The sequence below is a fragment of the Pyxicephalus adspersus genome, chromosome 6 (assembly GCF_032062135.1).
Source record: "Pyxicephalus adspersus chromosome 6, UCB_Pads_2.0, whole genome shotgun sequence".
In the NCBI taxonomy this organism is placed as follows: Eukaryota; Metazoa; Chordata; class Amphibia; order Anura; family Pyxicephalidae; genus Pyxicephalus; species Pyxicephalus adspersus.
In genome coordinates, this window is record NC_092863.1 from 93,620,266 (window position 1) to 93,643,856 (window position 23,591).

A 23,591-nucleotide genomic window follows, 5' to 3' on the forward strand; every position below is an offset into this window, starting at 1 on the left:
CTGAATGATTTTACTTGTAATCTGGAGCACTCCTTTAAATGTCTTATATGTACAGAATAATTGGCCATTAAAATGAATGAAAACACCTAAATGTGAAGATAGAAAACCTTATCTTTAATGAAAAGAAACCAAACACAAGGGCTGCCATTGTGGACATTTCCTTTAGAAAACACTAGCTGTCTGGCTGTTGTACTGATATATTTGATACTTTTAACAGTTAGTGTGAAAAATCTTGCAATGCAAAGTCAATGGTTTACCTTGGACAAACATTTTACATACATTTGTAAACAATATTTGCAACATGTCTTGTTCAATTCCACCACTGTGTGCCTCATCAAACCACAAGGAAGGCTTTTTATAGTCTCTGTGACCAAACACTGTTGCTTTCCAACATTACCAAGATATGCATGGTCATCTTTACTTCATTACAGGTTTTAGCGGGCTTATTGTTTTTCAAAATTTCTCAGACAAACTAAAACTCCATTAAGTGATTGGCTGCTTTTGCAAATAGATGTCAATGTACAGCCATGGAGGCCACCATCAAACATCACTAGCATAGTCTCCCTCTGGGCACGCAGACATCCTTCCACATTCCAAAAACTTACTGGTAGGTTAATAGATCCCTCCAATTGCCCCCCAACTATGGGCCTGATTTAGCTCTCCAAGACTGGAGAGGATAGACTCTAATGGGAGAACCTGGGTGACCCATCAAACCTTAAATGGATGGACCTGGTTTAGGACTGAAAATACTTGCCATCTAATAGGAATTATTTTTAGGAAATCAAATTCAGATTTGTTCACCCATGGTAGTCTATCTTGTCCAGTCTTGGAGAATGTTTTTTAAACCAGGCCCTATGTGAAGGTGTTACACTCTGAATTCCTCTAAGGGGTTAGTTAGTGTAGTGTTCTGCCCAGCCCCTTTTAGCTGGGAGCACCACCTGGCACTTTTTAATGACCGCCTACCTGTTTTTGGGTGGTGACTTAAAAGGTGGGGCACAATACAGGGTCCACCACCTGCCCTTACTAGTTTATGGTCAAAGTAGAACCCTTAGTTGGCTGGGACTGACATAGCAGCCGATAGAAATAAAGATTTCAGAAATTAGGATATGCCTATTACAAAAAAGATAACTTGATAACTTGATCCAGGAATTTACTGACCCTGAACAAGCATAGCAATAAGAAATTATGACTTTCATTTACTGCAATTTTGTTCTGGATCTGTGAATCAGAAGTACCAAACCTTGAAGCAGTCAAGCTTTACATATTTTCAGAAGGCACAGGGTAGTGGCGGCCCATATTATTCTTTCAAGACAGATGTATTTTAAGAACTGCTGACTGACTCTATAAAAATGATCAGGATTATTTTGTTAGGCAATTCGAAGAACAGTGCTGATGGAAAATGTACAGATACCAGCCAAAGCCATGTCAGTGCTGGAGATCAACACTACTCTAATTCTGAGTACGGAACAGCATGGATGCCAGCCGGTCCATTCATAAACACGCAGAGCATCAGTCAGTAACTTGCTAATTTATTATGACAGACTCAGAATTACTTACCATATAATGAACTAGTGGCACTTTGGGTGGATGTGAGTGTCATGTGTGTGCGTTTTGCTGTATCTGTTCATTAAGAGTAAAACAATTCCCTTTGGTTGTGGCAAAAAGCATAATTTCCAGCTACCGTATGTGAGGCTCTGATGGAGGAGTCCTGGCCCTCCGCAACGCGTTAGCCCTGTATTACTGGTTTCTGTGTCCTATTACATATATGTATGTGTTTGGTGGTGACTTTTGATATGTGGATCTATTGTTTGTGCTATCAGTACCTGTTTAATATTTTGCTATAACTGGTATATGTAATTCATGAGGCCAAGGCAATCTCTCTGCTTTTTTATGTGTATATAATGGAATTATGATTGTGCAGTGAGCGGCCAAAATTGTGAGAAGCTTGGGTTTATAAATAAGTGATGGACGGGTGAAGTAGATAACGTCTTAGTGATTTTTTTGGACAATAAAAAAAAAACCTCTTCTTGTTATGGAGATTATTCTGTATCACAAGAAAATAGAACTGATAAAAAACTAATGCAGCCAATACATCTAAAATCTGGTAGGCTGAAATATACTACATTTTTGTACTTGGGTTCAGATGCATGGTAAATAAACCAATTATAAACTGAACACAGACCATATCCATGGGCTTCACTTTGGGAGCCAATTGCCTAGAGGGGGTCCACATGCTTTACAAGTGTGGTATGTGGAGAATATTACACAAGAAAACCTATAAAATGTATGGTGGAAGGCCAGTCCACTCAGGGATTATATATTTACCTGTGTTCATAAACTGTATTTTAATACTATATTATTACAATCCCTCAGTTACTGCCATTCTGAAATCAGCCCATAAACCACTGAGCCAAGGTGGGAATAAACTGAGAGGTTTATAGTCCCATGAAAGGATTTCTAATATCCCAACAAAGTTACTTTGTACTTCAAGAAATATATAAGTTGATAATTTGTGGTTTAATATATACTATATAATTTTTCAAGTTTTACAATATGTACATATGAATTTAAAGGGGTGTAAAATACAGTATCTGATGTTTTATGGTAAATTGATATGGTTTCTCATTTAGTTACCACCAGCAAGTGTTCAATACAGCTTGCATACAATATTTGTATTGGACAATGATATACAAAATACAAAGCATTACTTGTATTGGTTTTGAGGATTTGCTAGGCTTGTTATCTTTCTCATAATAGGAAAGAGAATTTGCTGTGTATATATCTCAACGTATGACACCTATGTGGCTTGCTGTTGCAACGCCAACCCCACTCATTGATAATGAACCAAAACAGACAGAAATGCTTGCAGCAGGGTATAGACAAAAAGAAATGCAGTGCCTAAATGGGAACATCAGACATTACTCTCCATTTAGCATCTGATGTCCTTGCATATTGCACACTACGTGAAACATAGTGACTGAACCAACCATGCATAGTGAAAATGAGTTCTTACTGTCACCCAAAATGATCTTCTTGGAATGATGTTTTGGAATGTACAGATACTGTTTGTCTCTTTTGCTGAGCTGCCTGAGTGGTTGAGTATCCTGCTGTGGGGAACTCAGTTTAATTAACAATGGTGTCCATCATTACTGATCCAACATGGTGGACCACTAACAACTTCAACCTGTACTAACACTAGATTTTCACTCAAGATGATCACAAACAACTGAGAAATGTGAGAAAATTCTAGTATGTGTGCACAGCCTCTGGCTTTATATTTATTTTTGTAGACCAGCTGCATCAATAGAGTGTTACCCTAGTTATATTCCCATAGGAGGTGGTCTGAGATATAAACTACTACACTGAGACCTCATCATTTAAATAAACAATGTCAGCAATGTTTCAGGACTACATTGGACTACCATTAATGGAAATTTTATTGGACTATAGCATGTTATTTATACCTCAATGATGTTTACCTTGCCAGACTGTATAACCCTATATATAGATATAAATATGCATTTTTTTTACTAGTTTAATTGTTGGGACAATAAGCAGCTATAAGCCCATGAAAGTGTACCTACTAGTGTAACACAATAGGGTAATGATATCCTTGACAAGCAGTGGAGAGACTTTAAATCTGCCCAGGAAGCCTGCGCTATCAGATTTCTGCGGTTTCAGTGGGTAGTTTATTCAGCACTTAACATGCAAGCCAGATGTTTGTGGCTCTGGAAGTACATGAATTGGATTAACTATATAGCGGCCATAGCTCCTTGTTTGTTATATGTATTGCTGTATGTGACTTCAGGTAGGAACTGGATACAAAGGTTTAAAAAAATGATTGGCACACACAATACATATCCGGGTGTCTCTGCTCCTGCTTGGGCTCTATTTGCACTCAACATAATGAGGGTACGGACATACTTCAGGATTAATAAAAGTTTAGAAAGTGTTAATGTAGTTGTTGCCTTGTTGAAGGGTTCATTGAACCCTATGAGCAGCACTCATGAGATACAGGATTGCACTTGACAGCTACTAAGTGCAGTCAAAAGCTTCAAGTGCCCTTTAGATGGGGACAGGACTTGGGCAGTCTTCAGCTGCTTAAGTTGCTCTAAAGAAGCATTAACTTTTTTAGGAGATTCTATTAAGCACCCTTTGGGCTATAGCCTCCTAGGGCTAGAAGGTAATTGGGCATCTCCAAGTTACCAACGTACACCCACCAGCATGCATACTTTTCTGTAAGATATTGTGTCTTGGTCAACCCATTCAAATAATTGGGCTGCCTAATGGAACGTGTGGCAATACACATGCCATGAGCCATAACAAGAATAGTTATCATTGGAACAGGTATCCTATTAAAAGATTTCCCTTAATTTTTGTTCATATGACAACTGTAAAATGCTGTCTTCCATCACTTTCAGTCTTGCATACGGTGGTCACCTTGACACAAAGAGTAAGTAAATATCCCCTTAAGGGACCTAGGGACCCATTATTAAAGAAGTATACAAGATTTTTGCCAAAAAATGTTTCATATATACAAAAATATTGCCAGCTTTCTCTTCTTCCTGATGAGTTGACTTTTCAGCAGGATTACCACATTTAGAAGATCACCACTTTCACTGTTGAAAGATAATCGACCAGATTCCAAAATTTGTTGGAAAGTTCATATTGTTGGAATTCATATTTTTTTAATGAGCCATACTATACCTGGCAATACAATCCTCGGACTATGAAAGTTGTCATCGTCTAGCAGCTTGGTTGGCTAATCCCTATTTTATCTGTCATTTTGCAATCTGAGCTCTAATACAAGGTTGGAACAGCTTTAATTTGAGGTGGAATTGACTCCTATCTGAACTGTTCAACTACAAACAATCACCTTTAAGTTTAAAGTGGTAAGATCTATTGGCCACAATAGCAATTGCCATGATGGCTAGAGAAAGAGGCAGTCATATACTCTATTCAAGTGAATGTAGCTTTTGTCAATATGCGGTAAATTTGGTGTGGCGATGAAAGCACTGATCACCGCTATATAAAATCTGATCATGTAGATTGTGGCAATTGGAAAAAAAAAAGATAACAAAGTATTGGCATTCTGGTTTTTGATCTCTGCTTTTTTGTAGATGCCATTATTATTGCCATATTTTGTTTTGTGATATTGCATTGTTCATTTTGTATCAATAATTTAAAAAAAATGAGCACAGAAAAGAGACTCCTAAAATTATCCCTTACAGATGGGTGGAGCTGGGATCCCAAGTGCCAAAATTCTACCACCTGAATCCCAGGGAAATATAGGAAGCTAGTGTGTGACTCAGCCTGCCAACATCTACTAAAAGCTCGAAAGACTGATATTTTATTATCTTTTTACCAAGCAGCTCAGTACAGATATTTAAAATGTACCTTTTTTCTTTTCTTTCTTTGTTGCAGGTTTACCGGCAGGTGCCACCTCGGTGGAAGTGCTGGTTGTAGACTCTACATCAGTAGACATGTTTGGAGGCCGGACTCACAATGTCAGTATCATTAAAAACGCGAAAAAGGCAACTGCAGAACTTCCACGGTACAACGTTCAGTAGATGACCATTTTTAAATCTAAAAGACAAAAATATAAACCCATGTGTGTATTATCAAGAGCATTATTATCTGTGTATCAGAATGAAATATGAATAATGTCATGTTATTATTATTACACAGTATTTATATAGCGCCAACATATTACCCAATGTTTTACAAAGTCCAAAGCCATGTCACTAGCTGTTCCTCAAAGAAGCTCACAATCTAATGTCCCCACTATGGTTATATTTCATTAACACAGCCTGAGGACAATTTTTGAGGGAAGACAATTAACTTAACTGCATGTTTTTGGGTAGAAATCAGAGTTCCCAAGTAAACCATTGCAAACATGAAGAAGACATAGAAACTCCTTGCTGATGGTGCTCTGACCAAGATTGGAACCTGGGGACCAGTGCTGCAAAAGCAAGAATGTTAGCCAATGAGCCAACTATGCTGCCCAGTGGCAACTCTAAATTTGGATTTTCTATTATTTTCAGTGCAAATTAGAACATTTAGGGTTCATTCACATCCCTGTGCGGGAGAAGGGTGCTTGAGTTCCTGCACACTGGGCTGTACAATGCCGGGCTCAGTTAAGTTAAGGCAGCTTTTTGACTTGATAATGCTTGCATTACTCCAACAAAATATTAAGAACTAGCTCCTAAAAGTGTAAACATCCTTAACAGACAGTACTAAAAACCTAACAGGGGTTTCAGCTACTTACTAATATTATTGTTACACAGTATTTATATAGCGCCATCATATTACGCAGCGCTGTACGAAGTCTGTAGTCGTGACACTAACTGTCCCTCAAAAGGGCTTACTAATGTCCCTACCTCAGTCATATGTCATTATTGTAGTGTAAGGTAAATTTTTTGAGGGGAAGCCAACTAACCTAACTACATGTTTTTGGAATGGGGGAGGAAACTGAAGTACCCGGAGAAAACCCACACAGACACAGGGAGAAGCTGCAAACTCCATTCAGATAGAGCCCTAGCCGTGATTCCAACCTGGGATCTAGAGCTGTAAAGGCCGCAGTGCTAGCCCATGAGCCACCTTGTCTTTATATTTACTTTAGTCTACTGTAAAACTGCAATAGCAAGATGTCACTGATCTAAATTGTAACCTCGAGCTCTTCCACTTATTCATAATAAAGGTGTCACACCCATTAGTTACAGTATAATATATTATTAATATTCATTTAAACCCTTACCTAATGACATTAGGTTTGCCAATTGCCATTTATTTTTAACAATATTGGATAACCTTGAAGAAAGGCATTTAAAAAGTCTAGTTAAAAATCCATCGGCTGACTTGGGTAACATCGGACAGTCTCCTGGAAATCAATTTAAAAAAATTATAAACCCAGCCTTTAAGATCACTTAGTCATTTTTTTTTATTTCTGGATGGAATAAGAAAGTGGTAAAACTTCAGTGAAATTTTAATACTATCTGTGTTTCACCTGGAGATATCTAAAAGTCCAGTGGTCGCCAACCAGTAGTCCACGAGAAGATTTTGGTGGTCTGCGGCTCTGGCCAGGGCTCCCCTGAGCGGGGTCAGGAGAAGGACACTGCTGGGGGGGCACACCGGCCAGAGCTGCGGACCATGTCTCCTGTACGGATCGCAGGCTCAAGGAAGTGGGCAGATTGTCTCTCTGGACACAACCCACCCACTCTGTTCTGAGCCTGCGATGGGAGAGTGGGTGGGTTCTGGCATCATGACATCACTGTGGGGGAAGTTTCTTCCCCTTTAAGTGATACCCAGTTCCCTACGCATGCGCAGTCCAGACCTGGTAAATTTAGTTGTCCGTGGGTCCGAAAGTTGTTGACTATTAGTAGTTGGTGACTACTGTAGTAGTCTGTGATCATCAGGACAGAAAATAATAGGAAATTAAAACTTTCAGTTGTTATTGCCAGGAAATCCTTCAATGATGGTATTTCTTCCAATACCAGCTAAATAAGAGGAGATTTAAAGAGATTTCCTCTCACAATCTATTTCTGTAACAGAAAATAGAAGACAATCCTCCGAAGTGGAAACATACAAAAGAAAAAAATGTCAGGGGTTATACTCATTCACTACTAGAGAAAAACTGTTCTTAGATACATTTCAAACAAACACACACTAGCTTATTATTTTTGGCCCATAGATGGATACATTGAACATGACATACTAGTACAGTTTCTTCAGAGGTTAGGAATTACACAATGTGTCTGAATAGCTCTTCCAGACTGAAGAAGATAGACCGTCATGGGAGAACCTACGTGATTTCTTAAAAAGCATTACTATTAGTTGGCAAATGTTTTCAATACCGAACCAGATCTATTCTAGGCTTGCTGGATCACTCAGGGTCTGTCTTGATAGTCTATGGTCTCCAGCCTTGGAGAGCTTTAATAATTCAGTCCCACTCACTGAAGTTCTCCTACGTTTGGCACCTATCCATCCACTTTATCCACATTGAAGTCACATTACTCAAGTAAAGAGTTGCTGAAGCCTCAGCCATAGGAAAACCAATGTGCAACCACCTTACTACATTAACATTGCCAAGACCTCAAGTGATTCCTCCAAAAACCTTGGAACAGGAAAAAGCATCTGGAGGGGGTTGCTGAGGAACTACAGTATGTTCCACCCCTATGCTGACAACATACACGTTCTGGCTATTGCAACCACTTTCAACTAGCTTTCTATCACCAAAACTATTTAAAAGGCTCAAGGCAACCTCATTGTTTATCAGTTTTGGATGATACTTTTAGCGGTTGGTTGCCTCATATCATGCAGCAAAAGCTTGTAGCATATGGTTCAAAGCTTTCAGCTTCAGAAAATTTCAAGCATCCTCCACTTCCTCCTCTTCAATTTGTACTTTTCAACACAATAAACCTATAGATAAACTAAGGGGTCTCTTTATAAAACAGGCAATATCGCATTTCCTCAAACATTCCGGTATTCCTCCCATAATTTTTTTTTGGATGGGAAGAAGCTGTAGATGAGTGGCGGCCCCAGTATTGTGATCCAAATTTTTAGTAATCATCCAAAAACAGCTGGGTGGTTACTGAAAAGTGCTGGGTGGTACACCCGGCTAAAAGGGGCTGGAGGGAACACTCCATTCCCAGGTAGGAATCTTCCAGGTCCATGTGTTTCAATTGAAGTAATTGTTTCCCACCAGGGAATGTTTGAGGAAATGTCAGACTTCCTGTTTTATAACTAGAGCCCCATGAGTTCTTTCAATTCCTAAAACCTCATGACAACTTCATAATGCTACCTTGCCATACCTAACACTATACATTTTTCTAGTATAGAGAGGCACGTAGCCGTAAGAATTAGGCGCAGTGACTACATGACCGGGGGCTGGGCCTAGCCCAGAGCTTTTAAGGGGTTAAGAAAAAGGGTAGTGTTGCCAGAGGGGGCTGGGCTAGTGTACAACGTGGGATAGGAGGAGATTAGGAATGGGAGATGTTAAAAGGGGCTGGACGATAGTGAGAGGCCCTCTTTTGGAAAGAAAAAGTTTCCCACCCACCCTCCCTCTTATGTTTAGGTAGAGTTGAGAGGTGGGTTTGTTTTAGAGGTTGGGGTCTTGGAAGGCAGGGATTCAGTGTATTGAAAAGGGGTGGATTTTGGCAGGGGGGATCCCCTTTGGTGGGGTCTCCCCTTTATAGTGAACGGATGATTATGGCTCCTGAAGGCAGTGCTGGGCAGCTAGGGGCCAAGGTGGAGATGTTGGAAGGGTTCAATTCTTGTTGGGTGGGATTTTGCCTTCTGAGACCTGCAGCTTGGTTGTTTGGGTGTATAATTGGGAGTTTGATAACATTATGGATACTGTTGTAATGGTTATGTATTATTAAAAGGGGAATTAAGTTGTTGTTGGTTCATTAAGCTATATTCAATGTAATATGTTAACATTATATAATCCCGTTTAATAATAATTATATTAATAATGGAGTGTTGTGTTAATTTATGTTAATGTATGCTTATCAAAGTGTAAAATGTAATTTATTTGGCATTTATTTATTTGGATATTTGTTTGTTAATTATTTGGAAAGTTAAACTTTATTTAATGGTGCTTTAAATAAACGGCTGCTTGCCAGCCAATTTAAATCCAAGATTTTGTGTTGGGATATTTAATTGGGGGGAGTGGCTGGTATGCAGGGGGAGGTTTGGTAGTAGAAGGTAGTTATGACAATGGTGTTTATAAGGGATGGGCTAGAAGGTCCGAGCTCCCCGGGTCATGTTAGTACCACTTGTGTACAACATATATTTTTTTTCTATTATTGGTTAAACAAGATTGTAATCCCAGTTTATGTAAGAGTCATTGAAAGAAAACAGGCCTCAGTTTAATCTCATTTGACATTTTCACCCAACTGGATAAGTGCCACACGGCTCAATAAGGCAAGCATATTGTGCAGGGGGATTAAGCGAAAGCTGTTCAGCCTTTCAGCCTGCAGTGTGCTTCTCATTCAACTAATCGGTACGCAAAGAATAGTATGTATTACATAAATATATGCACATTAATTCTATTTAACCAGAAGATTGCAAACAGCTACAGTTATAAATAAGTTTTTCATCCTGATTGGTTTACATCCGTTTTTCACTTATTGACTTAGTGCTTTATATTAAGATTTGTAATTTTGGTAAAAGATATGCGGAGCACGTATGTTGATGTGCATTAAAAATGTGTAAAGCTCCTTTTTAGGCAACAGTATTACTGCCTTGCAATGAAGCAGTCATATCTTTTTATTGAATATATCTCTGAATGATAAATCACTAATCATTTTACCAATGCGACTAGGCTACAAAAATTCACTTATTTAGCTCCACAGTTACAGGGTAATTAGAGGTAAAACTACAGTGCACTGCAGAACAGTGCTTTGAAACCTTTTTAACACAGGGAGACCCATTAAAAAGCTTTCAGGTGTTCAAGGGACTACTTCTGTATTTACTATATGCACAGATCACAGTACATTGGTGTGGTGGTCAGGGGGAAGAATGTCTCTTACATTCCTGGCTATTGGGAGGAATGTCACCCTTACAAATAGCCAAAAAGATCATTGGTGTCACCTAAACTAAACTAAAGTGTCACAAACTGCTCATTGATGAAGGGGCCCCTAGGAACCTCTGGGGGAACCCTAGGGTTGTATGAGAAAGTTTTTAATGCTGTTTGTGTCCTAGTGTTTTCCCAATTGGAGATTCCCATTGGACAAATCTTCCTTTTTGTACAGGTGTTCTAAATTTTAGAGTTGTTTCTAAAACAAGACGTAGGGAGATATCTTACAATAGAGAAACATTAGTTTCGGGGACAACAGTCTAAAATAAGGAGAACCACCAATCTTGGTAAATTTCCTATAATTTGTAGAAGAAAAAAGTTTTCAAAAAAGTTTTGGCTATATATATATATATATATACACTTGCAACAGTCAATACACACAGTACATGTTGGAAAGTTGGCTTTCAATACTGTAATGAGTTGACTCTGGAACCTTTATATAAAAATTTTGCTTAGCTAGGCTTAGCAAAGCTTGCTCACAGTTAGAACAGTGCACTGGTATTCCATACAGATCAGGCTGATCTTCCCAGCTTGGTTTCGTCCTAGACCTTCAGTTTACATTGAGCAGGCAAGACAAGAAAAGCACATTACACACAGTGCACAGCAGTGGTGTAAACAATCCCCAGCAAAACCAAATTACAGGAAGATAAACCCAGGAGACGGGAACTTCAGAACAGCTGTCAGTGTTACATAACTTTCCTCCTTTGAAAACATTATGTACCCTCCAGCAATAAAAAATAAAATACCTTCTGCGAGGCAACATCAGTGGCCCTGCAAAGTGAATATACGAATTCCGTCAACCTCTAGGAATAATTTGTTATGGTAAATACACAGGGAAGGAATGAAGATGACTAGCAGTCTGTGAAATTTCACTAATAAACTTTGATAAAAATACTAATCTGTTTATAGACATCCACCATGAATGATAATCTGTATTCAGACTACATACTGTCTGTTGTCAAAGAAGAACACAGTGTAAATGTATTTAGACAGCTGTGAAGAAGCTGTTGACATCTATATCACTTTACATTGTCTGGCTCTTCGGAAGATGATGAAATGATATTAGAAGCTTTCTGATTTTTAACTTCCTGCAAGATTGAGAGCAATGTCTGTGACTTGCTACATAGTGGTACCAGGATCAGGATAATGGACTACCCATGCAGCAGTGGTAGTTGACGACTTTCTTTCCTTCCAGGTTTATTATCCTGAGTGTCCTGAGATGGTATCCATAGTACTGACACACAGAGTTAACCTTGCCAACATTCCTATTTCAAATACAGGTGATTAAGGCATCACAAGCTTCAGTTCTAAAGACTTCGAAGGGCCTTGGCCTGGTTCTCTAGGTTGAGGATGCATGCGGCTAAAAGTCCCATGTCATACAAATAAACTCAGGTAAACATAAATTCTTCAAGACTTGCAGGGGAAAGTATGGGCATGCTTGCTAACTTTTAGAGATATGGAACACCTACCATGAGTGGTAGTTGTCATTTTTTCCTTCCTCTCAGGTTCAATGCAATGTGTCCTGAGGTGGCATCCATTGTACAGACAAAAAGAATGAACCTTGCCAACATTACAACTTTAAATATAGAAGTTTCAGAAGTCACAACCATGATTCTCAACTCCAATCTATAGACCATGAAGGACCTTGGCCGGGTCTTCCCAGTTGGGGAAATATAAGGTTAAATGTCCCATGTTAAACAAATAAACAACAAATAAACAAGTAAACTATATTTTCCAAGACTTAAAAGGTGGTGTACGGGCATAGTTTCAAATTCCTATATAAAACGAAAAAGTGGTAGTTAACATTTTTCCTTGCTACTTCAAATAGCGACGATTTAGTTGTCACAAGCTTCAGTTTTATAGTCCAAGAAAAGTGTTGGCCTGGCCCTCTATACTGTGGTATACATAAAGGCTAAATTTCTATGTAAATAAAAAAAAAAAAATAAGTAAACTACATTTGTCCAAGACTTAAAGTATGAGTTTACTTTCTAACTTTCATATGAATAACCTACCATCAGTGATATCCTAAGTTTCCTGAGATGTCTATAGTACTGACATTAACCTTGCCAACATTTCTGTTTTGAATACAAGAGTTTGAGGAGGTCCTCATTACAGTTCAATTCTATTGTATGCGCAGTGAGATTGGAACTCCTTTCCCCCATTTACACCAGATTAAAACCCCCAATCTTACATCTGCACAGCACAAGATTGGGTGACATAAGCAGGAAGAAGAAGACAGAAGTTGGCGCTGGAGGAAGTGCCGGGGTGAAGACGGACAAAAGGACAACGCGGGCCCCAATCCAGGAAGGCTCCAGTGGGATGGAGGGATCTGCGAAAGATAAGGTGAGTTTTTTTCAGTTTAGTTCTGCTTTAAGCTTGCTGCTTGCTGAAAAGACCCCATGACTGTTTAAATGGATTTCATAAAAAATTTCAAGACAGGAAATAAGGAGTAAAACTCATACGTTTGCTCAACAACTGTTGATAGAAATTATCATTAGGGATCTATTCCCATAAGAGTGCAACCATCAAATATTAACAGACAGTGCTGTTCTATGGAGACAGGAGTTGGGTGAACGGAAGGTGCCCATGAATCTATGCTACTAGACAGCCAATAAGAAGTGTCCCTAATATGTGAAACGGACACCGATTTAGGAATTCAAACACCTATTTAGGAGGAACCTGTCTTGAGAGACATTGATGCGCTTCCATCACTGAAAATGCTGGTTGACTGGCTGTCAATTGAGTACTGTAGGGACGATGCCATCCAAGTCACTTATGGTGCCGAGCCACTGATGCGGAAAATTAAAGCATAATGTAATCATTCTTGCTCCTAATTAAAGACTCAGAATGCAATTTAATCAGTGGATAAACATGGCTGTCCAGTGTGTGGGTGGTTAGCTGTGCCCACATATCTAATGGAGAATTTGTTTTTAGATTAACGCTTCACAGTAGTATGTGAGCTGTATTGTTAAAAGGAAATTAGAATTCTCACTGCCAGGCAAAAAAAAATTCAACTAAGGACCCTAATTTGTTCATGTTTGCTAAAATAAAGTGAAATATTAGTGCTATCATCTTGCCCTGATTGTGAATGCTAATTTTCTCACAATCCTTCCTGCGTTTGGCTTTTTGCAGTGGCCAGAGCCATTCATATACAGAAAAGACTGAGTCATCTGAAAACATAGAAAACATGTGGTGTAAAGTGTAGTTGAATGAAGGTCAAACCCACAATGTTTCCAAATAATGTTAATTAAATCAAAAGTATTAAAACTTTCCACTGGCAGTAAATCTTGGGAGATATCCATTTCTGTAGGCCTGCATAATTGGATTTTGTTCCAAAAATGGCTTTATGTTGGCTCTGAGGTCCAAATTATATGTGGAAATTTTCTGCTCAGTAGTTCTGGAAAGAATCTTATTTAAGGCAAAATTTCTTGATGAAAAAAGTTTCAGGTGGAAGCTGTCACTCTTGGACAAAGAGTCCAGCCATCACTCTTACAGCTTAACCTCTCTGGAAGCAGTACATGGCCTGTGAGTCCCAAAATGGAAGTTTACTTTATATTAGGACTAGAACCAATCATGCACTAACTAAAAATGTATATCAGTGTTCAGTAGCAGAAATTGGTAATTGTCAAGGCTTGACACCTGATTTGGGAGAACCATTCTAGTTCTTGTAAACCAAAATTAAATGTCATAAAAAAGACCAAGCTTTTCTTTTTGGGGTCCAAAGAATTCCCAAGAAGCAAAAAAACTTAAAAAATTCCAAAATATTTGTGCCTCCATTTCATGCGATGTGTCTCATTGCAGGGAACCCTGAGTCATGCAAAAAAAAAAAACAGATGGCACCTGGCATTCCTTGCTTCCCCACAGATGTGAATGTCCTCTCTGTTAGCACCAGTGTACATAGAAATTATATACTCCCAAAGATCCTAAAATGTAAATAATGTGCCCTAAAATGGAACTAAAGCTAAAAAATAAAGATTTGTGAGCAGGCAGGTTTTTATTGCAGAAGGGATAAGCAATGTCCCATTTATTAGGAATTAACCTATCTAACTGATTGATCCCTTCTTGTTCTGTTGCCAATGCCGGCATTTTGCCCCAATCACATTCTATGTTTGGGATTTTCAGTCCTTGAATGATGTTTGTGCATATCCACGTCAGTTTGTACAATCCTGGAAGTCAGCATTGATGGGATAATACAATGAACTATGCATGGCAGCACATGGTGCATATTGAAGAAAATAATTGTGGACAGGCTTACGGTACATAAGTTTGTTTTATTGTGGAACAGACATTACTTGCTCACAATTTTTTACTTTTTATATTTAGTTATGTTTTTTGAACAACTGTACCTTTGGAACAAGATGTTCTTTAAATCATGGTTCCCCTGGATGCAACCCATTGGACCTGATAATTGTGTCTTGACGTTCGGCATTCTTCCCTGTGCTCCTCACTCTACACATGCAAGCCATGGCCCTATTAATTCCTAAGGAGGATGCACTCATGGCAGCATCATGGGTTTGTACCAAAGGTACCATTGTCCTTTTATCTATGCCTCAAAACTATTCTGGCTGTGGAGTTTGCAGAGGGAGCTAGTTTGCATATTTAAGCTATGGGTATTTGTTATCTGATACATTTGGCCAAATATTGGGTACGCTGTTGATGCTAGTGATGCCCCTGGCTAATACACTACTACTACAGTGGACTGATTTATTAATGCTCTCCAAGACTGGAGAAGATAGTCAATCATGGGAGAACCTGGATGATCCAGCAAACATTAAATGGATCTGCTCCAGCATTAAAAACATTTTCATTGCAAATTATTTTTAGGAAATGTATTTCAGTTTTGATGGATTACCCAGGTCCTCCTATGATAGTCTATTGGAGAGCTTTATCAAATCAGGCCAATGTGTGCTATAACTTTAAAGCCAAGTGGCATCAGGAACCACAGATTGCACGGGGTAATCAGGTATGTGACAGTCATGAAGTGTCTAATAGATGTGGTGCTTTTAGCTCTGCAAACTTGGTGCTTTGCTCTCAAACTTTCTGTATCTTAGTGACAGGGTCTCTCTAAAGACTGGTGGAGGTGCTAAATACATTATTATTATTATTATTAACTGGAAGCTTTGTAAGTAATGCCTAAGAAAGTAAAGTGTAGCTCTTGCTGGCTATGACCGCAAAGATCTGAAAAAAATAAGTAAAAACTAAGAGTAAAATCAGAAGTTTGATGCCTAAAATGATATTTATACTCAACAGTTTGAGCAGTTATTATTCTGGGGGTATTCCAAGTGCATGCAAGGTAAAATATAAAGTGAGTGACAGAAACAAGTTTTAGAGCAGCATCACATGGAGAGACACTACGCTCTGTCATGGGTTTGTTTGTGTTCCTGGAGTTGAAGCTTTTCCCTTTTGACCGATCAATCAGATCTCTTTTTTTTTTTTCAATGCTATTACCAATCAAAATGACAAACTGTGATTTTCTGAGCTTTTGTTTTTATTATTATAAAACCCACACAGTGGCACAACATAAAAATGTATTTACCTGCAAGAATGTTAAAAGGTAATTTTATCAAAAGTTAGGACATTACGGGCTGATTTACTAAAGCAATATGGGCTGATCACATACCAAAGTGAATTATCTCCTTCAAATTATCCCCTTCGAAAATTCTTTTTTTATAGGTTTCCTTGCAGGTGATTGGGTATTCTTTGTAATCCAAATATATACTAAGCCGGCAATCTAAGTTAATTTTTGCCTTGGAAAGTAAACAGCCTAAATCCCTTTAATAAATCAAACCATTGGAAGTCATCTCTATAAAGACAGAGGCCATTTTGGTCCCTTTTAAATAGACGCTTGGCTGCCATCAGTTTGTTACCAGATAGAAGTCAGGTAAATGAACAGCTATTTTTTAGAGACTTTGTAAAAGTTTTGGGTTTTTGTTTTTTTAGCTTTTGCTTTTAAAGCTGAAGAGAGTCTACTATGCACCATTTGCCTTTGCAAACCCAGAAAATATGGTAAATGTGGTAGTGCCACCGCCATGCTGCACATAACCTCTACCCGTTAGTGTGATCTGTAGTCCACCCATTACAGATTGACTCCATCAAGTTACAAGAAACCCCTGCACCAGGACAACATACAGTAGTAGTTCCAGGCTGGACTACTGAAGAAATGAGGAAAAAATACACAAAGGGACACCGAGATTCAACTCAGAATACATATGGGTCTTCTGGGTTTTCGTTTAGTTTGGATTTCAGGTTCAAGTTTATATTTTTTTAATTTATTATTATTACCGTACTGAAAAAGTAAGATTATGGTACAATTTTAAAGTTAATTTGCATGTGGAAATTCAAAATACAATTCCCCATTCCTAAAAAGCCAGAAGCAGTGTACAGGGGTGACCCTCAAGAAACAGGTCTATAGCAGGGCTACATCCACCTTCCTATAATTCATTGGTGCCCTTCAGGAACGTCAGCCACACCTAAACACTTGTGTCTCCAGCTCCTAGGGGCCAATGATCCATGCCTGTTAGGATAATATGCTTGAAGAACTTCAACAAGCTGGACCTAAAAGACTAGGAAACCACCAACCTGTAGAAAATACCTCCTCCAAGATTATTCAACCCATAAAACCAAAATGTTGTAAGATTTCTTCCTTAAAACAGTCAAAATGATATGGAGAAGTAAATGTACTTTTTTTATCTTGGAACTATTCAGCAGCATGATATATAACCATGAGGTAAGTTCATGTATTAGATGAAATCTTAACCATTGCCAGGAGGAGCTTCCAAGTTTAGTAGGAAATTGAAGATAAATGGAATCCTGATGGTGCAAAAAGCAGGAAGAGAAGGTGGAGATCAGAAGATGAGCTGGCCACCAGCCATAGATCACAACAGCTGTGTCATTTCTTTTCCAGAAATGTCTCATATGAAGCAGCATGTGACCTGAAAGGCCAATGAGTACAATAGGAACTCATACCTCAAGCCTAAGCTAAGGAATCATGTGGACCTTATTTTGGGTCAAGGCATTTTGAAAGTTGACGTGATCCAAAGATGACACATAAGAACTGGTTAAACATCGGTGGACTTAATGTTCTAAAGTTTATAGGATCATAGCCCCTCAAAAGATTGTGCACAACACCCAAACCAGAGGGATCTTGAGATCATCATCAGTCCTAATAGGTACCAGCATTGCTGCTCAGATTAAGGTCGATGGCAATGTCGACTAGAACATCTGACATTTGGTTTATGTGTGCAATAGGCCTTATTTATTAAAGCTCTGAAAGACTGGAGAATATGGACTACTGTGAGTGAACCTGGGTGATGGGCAAACCTGGACTGGATTCCCCAAAATTCTTGACCAAATTCATTTCATTGTTGCTGGATTACCCAGTTTTTCCAATGATTGTCTATATTTTCCAGTCTTTGGGAGCTTTAATAAATCAGGGCAATACTGTCACTGCTGACAACCACCAGCCATGGTCAGAAAATGGTCAGATTTGTTCCTAGGTAACAGTATGACACCAAAATACATTGATGGCTTGTTTTTCCTTTATACGTGGATAGGTAGGAATATAACAGGTTAATGAAAATTAAAAAGAATTTATCATTATAATTTATATAAAAATGGTAAAATCACAAATACACAAATGAGCGGTGCCATGCAATCAAGGTCCAGATAATGAAAATGTTACTAGCATATTATCTGACACATCAAATAAATTTATTCACTCCATTTACTTTTCAAAAATGCGGAGAATCCTATTTTAAGGTCTGTGTTAAGGTCAATCAAAGATTCAGTCCCATCCTTTGGTTCCTATCATTCCCAGCAGTAAGGATATTCCTGGTTAAAAAAAAACAAAACTTTTCAGGCTTATCTTCTTTTTTTATGAACTCTAATACCTCTGATACCTTTTCCTGATCCTTGGCCCAGTTCCCTTTTTTCTTTGGATGAAGGCAGTTTCTAAAAAACTGGTGCACATTAAAATTCATGTTTTGAAGTTCCAACGTTTCTTTTTTCACAATGTACTTGGACTTTTGATGTGGATTTAGCCACAACGACTTCTCGTCAATTCCGCTGGATAGTTTTATTGAATGGTACTAATATGTCCACAAGTTTTTTTATGTTCATTCGTGACTTGTTTTGTATATTTATTGTGTATATAATTTTTGTTCTATAAATTATTAAAAATTAATATTTTGAAAATTCATGTTTTAGAGTGGAGTCATTAAAGTCAGTAGATTGCACTTTGCTCTGCAGTTTTCAAAATATGTATTGGAAAATTTTGGGAAATTCGAAATACATGGACCAAACTAAGGCAATGGCAGAACCAAAGATATATGCAGATGAAGGTATATCATTTGACCCTAACATTGGTGTTTTGATGTGCCATAGCCACCTCTCTAAGACTTTAGATGGGTTCCTGCAGAACACAATAATGGAACAAAAGAAAGCCTTGGAAGGTTGAAAACTGGAGCTTGACTTCTGGAAGGCAAAGGAACATACATCCACTTGTCTACATATCTGCACCTTAGCTAAAATATTTACATGAGGTTTCAGTCCAATATAGTTAGTACAGTGTTAGCAATTTAGTAACATCAGAACAGTTTTATGGCACCAACCACATTGAAGCACGACCTAAAACTTTCCTGACATTTACACCACTTTCAATCCTTACTACTTTTTATTTTTAAAATTCATTTCAGGGTGTTGATTGCCCTCAGAGAATACTGATGTCCGTGTTCCCATGTGGGACAATTAGTATTTATTTGATATCAAGAGTTTCTGAATCTCATGCGGTTTATATTCTTCATCTACGTGTCTCTCAAATATGCTGAATTGGCCATGTAATTTTAATTAAACTTATCTACAAAAGAGTGTTGGCTATTCTGGATCTGAACACAAAAGTTTTATTTCTGTCTGGGATTCAATTGGGGATATTTCCCCTAAGATAGAAAGTTTTGTTCAACATCATTAATTCTGGTAAAAACACATTTCTAGGGAAAAAGTCTTTCTACCACCTTACTTTAAAAATGTAAGGCTAGCTAGAAAGCCTATTCATTTACCTGATTCCATAGTCATGTGACACGTTGGATCCCAGGTATTTTTTCTGGTTGGAAGTTTGGGAGGCTCCAGCTTAGCCAAATCACTTTCATTGACTGCTATCAGTATCTATCACAAGTTCCTTTAGCACCCAGGAGCAACATCACACAAGGGATTGACACAAGGCCGGCCAGCTGAACCAGGAAAGAGAACAGAGAGATCCATTGGACCACCAGCTGGAAAAGATTCCCCGGGGTTCATGACAAAGAAAAGTTTTCAAAGAGATGTTTTCACCTAAGATTTACCCAACTTTTACCCAAAATTTACTCATTACCCAAATGCCTGATTTAATAAAGCTCTCCAAGGCTGGAGAGGAAACACTTTCATCAGTGAAACTGGGTGGTCCAGCAAACCTGGAATGAATTCTTCAAAGTCATTTTCTATTTGCTAGCAAATGTTTTTAATACTGGACTAGATCCATTTCAGGTTTGCTGGATCATCCAGGTTAATTGATGAAAGTGTATCCTCTCCAGCCATGGAGAGACATGGAGATGCTTCATGAATTTTCCAATTAAACCCAAATTGAAAAATGTATGAAGTTTGGCTAAAAGTTGAGTCAATCATGTATTAAAATATTTTCCATTTTGTAGGATTTTTTGACATTTTATTAATGACCACCATTACTAATTCAGGAGAGTCAAGAAACAACTTGTAAATCCACAAATGATGGAGAAGCCATACAAAGTTCATCACAGCAAAAATAGAAATGGGCTTGGGACTTTTAAGCATTGAGGGAGTTTGTGAGTTGAAGTCTTGCTTTGTGATCTCATTTAAAATGTAACAGATCAACCATGCAACAATTGCTGAATGTGATGTCTTCAAACTACCTGGAATCCAGATAAAATCTTTTACACTATTATTGCCAAGTCTGTGTTTGCCAGGCATTGTGTATTTCAGACTAGATTTATCAGACAACATTGTTTTTTTCCAGCCATACATTCTTTGGTATCACTGGGACTTCTGCCAGTAACCCGGGTACCTATAAATCACAAGACAAGCAAACACTTATTCAGAACTTCTGATCAAGGAGTGACCCAGCTCTGGTATTGATCAGAGCTACACACCTGTCACAGGTACAGATGTAACACCTGATTGATATTCAATACTCCAATGGAAACCAAAAAGCCAAAAAGATTGGTATAAATCTTTGGTAATAAATGGTAAATTGACCTAAGAACCACAAATTTCTTACTGCTCAAGGAACCCCTAGAAACCTTTGGAGGAACCCTGGTTGAGAAACACTGCTGTACGCTTTTTACAATGTGCATAGGAAGTTGCAGTAAGTCATACAGAGCAGTGGTCACCAACCTTTTCGGACCCAGGGACCACTAAATTTACTGGCCCTGGCCCATGCATGCGTGGTGAGCCGTGTTTCACTCAAACGGGAAGAAAGTTCTCCCATAGTGATGTCATGATGCCAGAACCCATTCACTCTCCCATGGCAAGCCTTAACTTGCGATGGGAGAGTGGGCAGGTTGTGTCCAGAGACAGAACTGGACCACTTCCCTGAGCCTGTGATCCGTACGGGGGTCATGGTCCGCAGCTCTGGCCGGTGCACCCTCCCAACTGGGTTGTTCTCCTGACCCCGCACTGTTTTCCGCACTGGCCAGAAACGGGGAACACCAAAATTTTCTTGCAGACTCGCTTTACCACAGCTTTCTGTTTTCAGAAAGCTATGTTCAGCATCCAGGCTAGCCTGCATTGTATAGAAAAGCACAGAGCTCTAGTAATAGAATTACAGTTTAAAACAAGTTTCGCAATGGAAATAAAATACTAGGTTGTTAAGTAGAGAAAGGAGGAACCTGTGAAGGTAAATCATAAGCAGAATTAATTTCAGCTTTAGGTTTTAAGGATTAGTAGGTGTTCAAAGGTAGACTGGATTTGCATGCAGCCCTCTCAAGGTAACCTCAACATGTGATACTGAGCCTCCATGAATAATGAATCCAAAGCCTACATATCAAAGCGATAAGATATGAACAGAAAGACCAGAAAGGAAAGAACTGCATAATGCTGTATATCCATCAACCAAGAACTGAAATGAGCTCTAGACTTGCTGCTGCATTTGATGCATGCTTACAGAGGATTATGGTGTGCAAGGAAATAAGTGCAGGAAACTTCATCCCAAAGAGAAGTCTGTACAACTGTCCAAAACTGAAGGGAAAGATGGAGTTCAGCTTTCTCTCTATATTCTTCTTTCTCTCTATATGAGCTTTCTCTCAATTCTCTCTATACGTTATGAATATTGGCATGGTCCCTTATTGTCAAGACTAGATCCACTCCTTACCCTTTGAACATTTGTCCCAAAAACCTACAGTTTAAAAAACGTAGGTTTTGGTACAATTGTTCAAAGGGTAAGGAGTTGATCTAAGCTTGGTTGGGTTTTAAAACTCGGTGATTACTCATTGGACAATGTTCACAGTTCTAGCAGTAACATTTCTATAGAAACATCAGAGCAAATCATTTGTATTGTCTTAACAAGAGATGTACATTTTAATGGATATATATGCTAATATAGATTAAAAAAAAACTAATAAATCCAATGATGACATGGTGGTATATAGGAGGAAATATTGGGGGCCCATTCATATATATGTAGTATTGTAACACAGTTATTGCTGCTGCATGGTAATGTGCATGCAATGCGTTGCAATTCATAATGGCATTGCATTATGGCACCCCAGTGCATCTTCGGAGGACAATGCACTATAGTGCTGTGCATGCCCCAAAATATTGCTGGTCGGATTATTGGACTGTTGGGGAGTGTTGACAACCCCAGTAAATAAATAGGCTCACTCAATGCAGTGCATGCTAGTGTGTAACATGGAGGCGCCATGAATGTGTGGATGGGCCCTAAATTCCCTTCCAGTTCGAATCAACCAGTGGCTACTAAGGAATGGTGTAAGCTTGCCACACCAGTCCAACAGTCCATTGACTGACAGCAGTGAATTTTCAATATGAAGACATGATTCCACAACTTTATTTTCATCTTAGCACAGTTAGAGGTATTTGCCATTGTCATGTTATATTTCAATGCAACAATAAAAATGTTTTTGCAGTGATATATTTATAAGGAAGAAGAAGGATAAGTCATACTGGGCGTCTACTTTAAGACCAGACCAGGTCACATAGTCTCAGAATGTGACAAGGTAATGGTGTGAATAAACCGGTACACACTAGATTCAATTCTGATTTCTTCTGAAATCAGCCAAGGAAACACACAGCTTTTCGAGGACAAGTTATCTTAATCTTATATAGATGGAGGAACTGAACGTAAGCGCCTGGAGTTCATCTGATGGGATACATTGGCCCAAAAAATCACAGCATTAGAAAAAACTAGATCCAGGTTCCCATGTAACAATTTCCATGAGTATTTCATCTCATCACTCATTTCCTGCAAATTGTTGGACTGACAAAAGGAAACCATTCTGCAAAGGAGAAAAACTTGTTTGTTGAAAATGAGTGTGTAAAAAGCTCTGAAGAGAAAAAATGGACATAACTACCAAAATCACTGTAATGTTACGCAGGTTCTGCAGGAGAGACAGAACAAGATATAATTCAAGTACATTGTATAGGATGATGAAGCAGAAGTGTTTTAACCCAATTCAGGATCATTTTTAGGCTGGGATTCATATTGGGCGCCTCGTAGATGGACTAAAATCGCTCAATGAGGGGGTAGGGAGTCTTTCTGTACAGAAAAAATCATTCCTGCACTGCGTTATATTGTGAGCAACAGACGGTGGCAGCAACAGATGCTCCAAGGTGAAGGATCAGGACTCCATGTGTGATAACAAGAAATTCTGACAACCCGTGGCCCATAGGGATACCTGTACAAACTGAGGATGTTCAAATATCTTAGCTTGTTGCTTCCTTGTAAAGTATATGCCAGTCGGATGGGTTGATTACCTGTTTTCCACACAGCATG

The 23,591-nt window shown here is 38.6% G+C and overlaps 1 protein-coding gene across 4 annotated transcripts in view; it reads right to left on the minus strand.

Annotated features, from left to right (window-relative positions):
- DAB2 (DAB adaptor protein 2) overlaps positions 1-23,591 on the minus strand; it is a 110,056-nt gene that overhangs the window by 57,683 nt on the left and 28,782 nt on the right. For 3 of the 4 annotated variants that reach the window (XM_072416629.1, XM_072416632.1, XM_072416630.1), the window contains exon 2: positions 5,398-5,586. In XM_072416629.1, coding sequence (XP_072272730.1) covers positions 5,398-5,485 — 88 coding nt within the window. In that variant the 5' untranslated portion in view covers positions 5,486-5,586. Of the gene's footprint in view, positions 1-5,397; positions 5,587-12,770; positions 12,887-23,591 lie in introns of those variants that run through there. The other variant, XM_072416631.1, reaches the window with a different exon arrangement.